Below are 7,892 nucleotides of genomic sequence, written 5' to 3'. Positions count from 1 at the left end.
CAACATAATTATCGTCTTATCGGAATCAACCAGATTTTTTGTATTGGTGCATGCCTGATTTTTTTTAGGTACTTGTATTGGACAAATTATATTTTTGCTCAGATTTGTTTTTTCATTGAGTTCAACACAATACATTCTGAGACTACAAATGCATGTCATGCAGTTTCAAAATGTAGCCAAAATTAAGTATCACAGAAGTAGTAGTCTTTAAAAACTGCCTGTACACCATAAAATGTTGCCTACGTAGACAGCACACTAGGTTTGGAACAGAGCCACATTCTTTTTGTGTCCTTTTCCCAGGAGACACATATCCATTTTCATCACAGAGCAAAGCATCAAATATGAATGAAAACATGCAACTCTGACACAGTATTTAAATAGAACCCAAAGCATCTCCACAGGGACTGGCAGATGCAGCCGAGCCGAGACTGCGCTGCCATCGCAGGATAGAGGGAAAAGCTGGATGGAGAGAACGACAAGAAAACAAAAGAGTGCATCCCCACTCTCGGGGGAGGAAAGGGTTAACCCCATTACGACAGACCAATCAGAGCAGGGAGCAACACTGCAAAACCGCCGCAGTGAGTGAGAGAGGGAGACGAAGATAGAGAAGAAGCGAACGAGAGAGAGAGGGGGGACAAGAAAAGATGTGGAGGCGCAACAGAGGGGTGCATCGGCAACACTTCAACGCATCACAGTTTGAAGAGAGAGAAAAAGAAACAAGACAGTGAAGGAAACAGTTAGCAGGACAGTAGATCAAAGTCAGAGGACGTCTGTTTCACTCCGCTGGCACTGCTGACAGTTCGCACGGACAGTATTTGATTCACGCTCCTCAGGGGGAGGCAGGTTTACGACTCGCTGACATGCAAAGGCTACAAAAGTCTGTGCACTTGTGGATCTCAGATGATGCTTCGGTGAAGCTGTAGCTACTCTCCGTTGCATGACAGATGAGAACTCTGGGAGCGCAAAGGTAAGCTGGTGATATTGAATAACTTTGGTGATCAAAAATGACAGGAATGCGATTGAACAAGTATGCATGCTGCTGAGTTTTTGGATATAAAACCGTATTAATTCATAAGAGCAGATGTTGAAACTTGGAACAGCAGATATATACAGCTCCCTAGGGCAACACTGGCATCTTTAAGAGAGTAGTCTGTCAAAATTGGAGTTGCCCTAGTAAATCAAATTCAAATAAATCAGCAAAATGTAGGATAGAGGGAAATAAAAGATGCTTGTTGCAAGAATGCAACCAAATATTCATGAATGAAGTGTAAGAATTTGTCATTGAAAACCCCATATCGATTCCTAATCTGAATATTTGAAGGGAACGGCTATGTTTTGTGATTAACTCGCAGATACCTGTAAACAACATTCTGACTTTAGTTAGTCTATTGATCCATGTCTCCCCTGACAAATTTCGCCCCCAAAACCCAATCAATTCTGTTTACGGTTTCCCCTGATCTGTCTGCTGGACTGTAACATCTGGGAAAAATTTACAGTGCAAAATCTCATTTACTGCTGGAACACGACCTCCTCGTTACACGTGATCCAGGCATATTCTTGCACGGCCGTTGACTGAAAAATGATGTGAGAAAAGTACAGACATAAAACAACACAGGTGATTGCGTTACCTTCCCTAAAAGGCATTGCTTTGGAAATGAATGTTTGTAGATTGTTCCTAAGATGCACAGGCCCATCCATCAACCCCTGCAGGTTCACAGATGTTACTTGTACCTTCACATGGACGTTAAGCAAGACCAGAGCTTGTGCATTTCCGCAGACCGCTTGGGAAAGATGAATGGATAACACATGGAAGTCCTTACTTGATGATGGATTGGATGCAGGCTTAATGAATAACTGATTGTTCACTTATCAACACTTCTCTGCTTTTTTCTTGTTAGGATTGTGGGATCAAAGAGCTGAAGAGAAGTGCCATCTCTCAGGAAGACGTGCACTAACATTGGGTCTCCCAGGACGAGTGGATTTCCCAGGACATTCCCATGCTCTCCACGGATGTGGAAAGTTTTTATCATGTGCTTCAGAAAGCGTTAATAATGCAGCCTAAAGGTGACCTTCAGTGAGGGGACAGGAAATTACATCGCCAACACCCGGAATGCCCCACCCCCTCATGCTGACCTAAACAATTCTGCGACCTTGGATTCTTCAGCAGATGGCACATGCAAATCAGCAAACGCAAATCAATATGGATTTATCACCTTCTAGGGCCCATAAAACTGCAATAACAGGAATATGCCAGCATTGAAGCAACGGTATGAGATGGTATCAAGCGAGATGAAAGCAACTTCCTAACCCTAACGTGGATATAATAATCAATCGAAAACGATTGCTTTCAGTTGTTAAGATAGATTAGAAAAGGAAAATTTTATCTCTGAATCACTTGTCATTTTCTTTGGATTCCTAAACAAATCAGAACACGAAAGAACAACTCTTTCTTAGGTCTGGACATGGCAGGAGACCAAACGTATCAGTTGGTTGAGTAAAAAAACATCATCCCTGATCAATAAGCGAAAGATTCGCTTGGATTACGAGGATTAAGAAGTGCAGAATACTTCCTTGAAAGGCCATGCCTGGGGCTGATGTACAACTTGTACCCCTTCCAGACTCTCCCGTCTCAACTGCTGACTCCCGAGGCTGAGAAAAAAGCTGGAAGGGGAAGGGTAAGTCAACTAATGGGTAGAATAAACTATTGGACAGTTGTCATTAGTCGTCAAGGATGTTCGACGTCCAGAAAACAAGCTTGATGATCTGTGAGGTGTTGTGTTTTAGCTCATTCGAGTTTCCATATGGTTTCACTCCAAGGTGTCAGTCAGCCTACATCAAAACAAAAAGAGTCAGTAGTACCCAGTTGGCACCTTGATGCAACCATCTACATTGGAGTAAATTACAAAAGCCAGGTTAATACTTATCTCAACAATCCTCTCTCTTAATTCTCCCTCACAGTGATGAATGAAACGCAGCACTAAACACAGTCGCATTTGCAAATGGAGCAATCCATCACTGTGCAACAAATGAAAATGCATTGTGGACAAAAATAATGCATAAAGTGTGTCTATTCATAGCAGCGCCTAATACAGAATGGGCAGTGCATGACCAATGCATTATTAGTCAACGTGCACGGGAACATCAGATGTAAAGCCATTAGCAGCACATAGGGAATACAGAACTTTGTATATGGCGGTGGTTCGAATCCAGCAGAAATCTACCACAGATACCTCAATCTAATTGTTTTGTTGGTCTCGATAGGTGAGACCCCCAATAAATCTCTTGAATGATGTGCCATTAAGGCCAATTCACACTGCACAGACAAGCGCCAACAAACACGTTGGTGAAAAACCCCGACCAACGGCAACAGACGCTGACAGGGGTAACACACTGATCCAACAAAACCCAACAAACGAGTTCTGTGCGGAGTGAATTGGCCTTGACAACTTAATTTGTTCTTCTTAGATTTGTAGTGCATCTAAAAAAGAGGGTTGTACAAAATTCCGAATTGAAGTGAATGAATGAGTGTGAATTTGAATTAAATTGAATCTATTCATTCATCTATCCATCTGTCTATTAATTCATCCATCCATCAGTCCATCTGTCTATTCATTTATCCATCCATCCGTTCATTCGTCCATCTGTCTATTCATCCATCCATCTATTCATTCATCAATCCATCCATTCATCCATCTGTAAGACATTCAAACTTGAAACTTCAAGTATTTACAATCTTTTTAGTTTGTCTTGATAAACTTATGGTTACGTGAATTTCTTCGACTTTCAATTCTTTGTAATTCACATATTTAAATTCAACCTGCAATTCTGCATCCTGTTTGCTACCTCAATTCAAATGCAATATCTGAATTGGAACTCAAAAGCATTTTCTGTTCAAACACATCTGGTCTTTCCACATGTTTCTCCGATTGTGAATCCTGCTGTTTTTACCTTTCAGGATAATGCACGTCCCTCCCTCAACGGAAGAAGAAATCACCATGAGTAACGTTACTGTCCTTGACATCACCGAGGCTGTGAGTCCCGCCATGACGACAGCCGGCCCGTACCCTTACCCTCTCAGCTTCCAGGTGTCCCTGACCGGATTCCTCATGCTGGAGATCGTCCTGGGATTGAGCAGCAACCTGACCGTGCTGGCGCTCTACTGCATGAAGTCCAACCTGGTCAATTCCGTTAGCAACATCGTCACCATGAACCTCCACGTGCTGGACGTGTTGGTGTGCGTTTGCTGCATCCCTCTGACCATTGTCGTGCTGATGCTGTCATTGCAAGGCGACACGGTGCTCGTTTGCTGCTTCCACGAGGCCTGCGTGTCCTTCGCCAGCGTGGCTACGGCAGCTAACGTGCTAGCCATCACTTTGGACCGATATGACATCTCCGTTAAACCCGCCAATCGCGTGCTGACTATGGGACGAGCGGTGGCTCTGTTGGGTTGCATTTGGGTGCTGTCTTTTGTCAGCTTCTTGGTGCCATTTATCGAGGTGGGATTCTTGGGACCGGAGCCCACCAAAGCCAATCAGACCGCCGTTGTGCACGTCAACGAGTATTACACCGAACTTGGTCTATACTACCACCTAGTTGCCCAAATCCCCATTTTCTGTTTGACTGCCGTCATAATGTTAGTGACATACGCAAAGATCCTGCAGGCTCTCAACATCCGCATTGGTACGCGCTTCCATGCCACGCAGAAGAAGAAGAAAAAGATGAAGAGGAAAAAGAACTTCTCTCTTATGTCGACGTCCGAGCAGCAGCTGCCCGAGATCACGGACGCCTCGCAGAGCAGCGCCGGCAACCGCGGAAATGCTCCGCTTGGCATGCGCACGTCCGTCTCGGTGATCATCGCCCTTCGAAGGGCCGTCAAACGCCACCGGGAACGCCGTGAACGGCAAAAGCGCGTTTTCCGTATGTCGTTGCTCATCATCTCCACGTTCCTTCTCTGTTGGACACCCATTACCGTTTTAAACACTGTGATTCTCAGCGCAGGCCCCAGCGACCTCACCGTCAGGCTCCGATTGGGCTTTCTGGTCATGGCCTATGGCACCACAGTCTTCCATCCGCTCTTGTACGCCTTCACAAGGCAGAAGTTTCAGAAAGTCCTGAAAAGTAAAATGAAGAAACGGGTGGTGTCCATCATCGAGGCGGATCCGCTGCCGAACAATGCAGTGATTCGAAACTCCTGGATTGACCCTAAACGGAATAAGAAAGTGACGTTTGATGATCACGAAGCCAGACAGAAATGTCTATCATCTGAAGATGCAGATTAAAGCCCTTTTGCAACCTCAAAAAAAAAAAAAAAGACTAGTTCTCATAAAAGCACTGTTATCCATAAGGAAACCACGTGATGTGAATGTTAGTCATACATGAGCAGGTATCAAATAATCTTATTATTTATAATCAACTTGGAATATACTATGATAGGTTTCATAGAATGATACTATTGCAGTTACAAGGTGCATGTCCTTTATAAACCACTGTATGTACTGTAAATACATGAAAACTGAGATTTGTACATACTCTTGATCAGTTATGTACCTCTATTATGACTTGTAGCCTGTGTATAAATGTATTTGTAATAAACTAGGTGGGGGAAAAAAAGACGAAATCCATCTGCTCTTTGACATGAACGCAGATGCTGTGAACATTGACCCTCCATGATAGTGCTTTTCATTTAAAGCTAGATCCATCTGAAGTCATCTTGTGCAGGAATATGAGGATATTATTGTTTCTGTGGAACAAAAAAGGAGAATTATTGATGAATCATCACACATCGATTCATATGTTAAGATTCAAACATGAATAAAACACCAAAAGCACTTACAAAAGTCGCCTCTTGCACTGTACTCCAAGTCTTCTGAAGTCACGTGATAGCTTTGAGTGACAGAACGCAAATAAAAAGGTGGTAACCAACAGGTTGTAGGTTTGAATCCTGCAAAGCCTCGTGATATGCAAAGAAAAGGAAGACATTGCAAATGCTGTCAAATCTGAGGGAACGTCTGGTTAATTTCGGCAGTGCTGTCGAGGACAAAACGTCCCTCATTTTGCATTCACTGAAACAACGAAGTTAAGCTCCCATTCACCAAATCAGCATACATATTAATGAAAATTTTCCCAGGTCAGAGCTGTAGCTCTTAGAGGTCTATTGTGAACCATTACGAGAGCATTCGTCCTTGTGCGTTCAGTAGAAATTATTCTGTTGTAAAGGAAATGGACAAATGACAATGCCGATTTTATTACTTAGACTTAAACTTATTTTACTTCAGTTAGTTGCCAAAGAAACATTTCTAATTTTCATTTAAATCTTTTATCTAATATTTTTATATTTTATTTTATTTCAGCTTTATTTCAGTTAATGAAAACAATTTAGTTTTAGTTAACAATAACAACCTTGGGATGAAGCCATAGAAAGAAATAAAAGTGTCAAAACGAAATCCTAATTCATGAACAAATGACTCTTATAAGCTTGTTCTTTTAAACAATTCAGTCAAAAGGAGTCTGTTAGAATCGTTCTAATGAGTCACTCACTGAATATTTTGGAGCTATTCTTGATTTATGCAACTTTTGTCATCCCTAACTCAAAACGAACGGGGTACTTAAAGGGATAGTTCACCCAAAAATGAAAATTATCCCATGATTTACTCACCCTCAAGCCATCCTATGTGTATATGACTTTCTTCTTTCAGACGAACACAATCGGAGCTATATTAAAAATATCCTGGCTCTTCCAAAATCCAAAAGAAGTCCAAAAAAAATGTAATCCATCCATTATAAAAGTAATCTATACAACTCCAGTGGGTTAATAAAGGCCTTCTGAAGCGAAGCAATGGGTTTTTGTAAGATAAACCTCTGACCTGACGCATGACGTAATGACAAAGGCGGACGCTCAGAGGATAGAGCAAAACAAAACACCGATCATGAATTATAAGTCTAAAACGGTCATTTTTAAAGAGAAATGTTGGAGGAGAAGAGCTTGAGAGCTATTTGTTTGAACAACGAGAGTCGTCTAAGCTTACGATACTCCTACATCCATCATCGGGTCAGAGTTCACTCTTTCGCCATAACGCCGTCTGCTGAAGCTAGTTATATTAGTTAATTAAGTTTTAAATATGGATATTTTTCTTACAAAAACCCATTGCTTCGCTTCAGAAGGCTTTTATTAACCTCCTGAAGCCGTATGGATTACTTTTATGATGGATGGATGCACTTTTTTGGGCTTCAAAATTATAAAGCTTGGAAGAGCCAGGATATTTTTTAATATAACTCAGATTTGGCTGAAAGAAGACGTATACACCTAGGATGGCTTGAGGGTAAGTAAATCATGGGATAATTTTCATTTTTGGGTGAACTATCCCTTTAAGCCAAGTGAGATCACTGACTGCTTATTCATACAACAATGTGCCATTAAAGATTTGGAACAGAGCTATGTTTTACAATAAATGTTAAACAGAAAATGAAATCATTTGTTCAGTACCATTTACCATTTAAGGAATCTCAATGCAGTGCTGCAGGAGAGAAAGGAGGAATCTGAAGCACAGATGAAGGAAAACAAGGTTCTTGAGATGTTCATACATCAGACTGGATGACAGGTAAAGTGCACTTTACTTAAACGGGCCAAATTTGTGAGTAAACAAACAAACACAGACAGAGAGATGGTGTCACTACACCGTTAATTATACAATTTAGAATCACTTGAAAGCTCTTGTATTATACATTAAAGTCACAGTTTCAGAACGAGTTTTGCATCCAAATAGGGTTCACCAACGACCTCTAGAAAAGCAATATCAAGCTGGCATCCTACGGCGTCAACGGGTCACGCCTACGGAGTCCTGTTATTTGCTAGGATAAAATCATACGTTTGATTTGAAATGCCCTTGGCAGAC

The 7,892-nt window shown here is 41.7% G+C and overlaps 1 protein-coding gene across 2 annotated transcripts; it reads left to right on the top strand.

Annotated features, from left to right (window-relative positions):
• The first annotated feature begins 254 nt into the window (after positions 1-254).
• Positions 255-5,840, top strand: gpr22b (G protein-coupled receptor 22b). 2 transcript variants are annotated; one of them, XM_051885031.1, is made up of 3 exons: positions 270-967; positions 1,899-2,675; positions 3,956-5,840. In XM_051885031.1, exon 3 carries the CDS (start codon positions 3,960-3,962, stop codon positions 5,277-5,279), a length of 1,320 nt encoding a protein of 439 aa, XP_051740991.1. In that variant the 5' UTR covers positions 270-967; positions 1,899-2,675; positions 3,956-3,959; the 3' UTR covers positions 5,280-5,840. The 2 variants fall into 2 exon arrangements, with proteins under 2 accessions (XP_051740990.1, XP_051740991.1); XM_051885030.1 differs by lacking the exon at positions 1,899-2,675 and having other exon boundaries at positions 255-967.
• The last annotated feature ends 2,052 nt before the right edge of the window (positions 5,841-7,892 follow it).

The sequence above is a fragment of the Ctenopharyngodon idella genome, chromosome 24 (assembly GCF_019924925.1).
Source record: "Ctenopharyngodon idella isolate HZGC_01 chromosome 24, HZGC01, whole genome shotgun sequence".
Classification (NCBI taxonomy): domain Eukaryota; kingdom Metazoa; phylum Chordata; class Actinopteri; order Cypriniformes; family Xenocyprididae; genus Ctenopharyngodon; species Ctenopharyngodon idella.
The sequence above is the reverse complement of the archived record's forward strand: the minus strand, read 5'-3'. Positions and strand labels throughout refer to the sequence as shown.

What these genes read in the sequence shown, in the direction of transcription:
- gpr22b (XM_051885030.1), top strand. Translation starts at nt 945, where the DNA reads ATGAGAACTCTGGGAGCGCAAAG. An exon ending in AGAACTCTGGGAGCGCAAAG is followed by an intron (nt 968 to 3,955) that starts GTAAGCTGGTGA and finishes TTTACCTTTCAG; the next exon opens with GATAATGCACGTCCCTCCCT.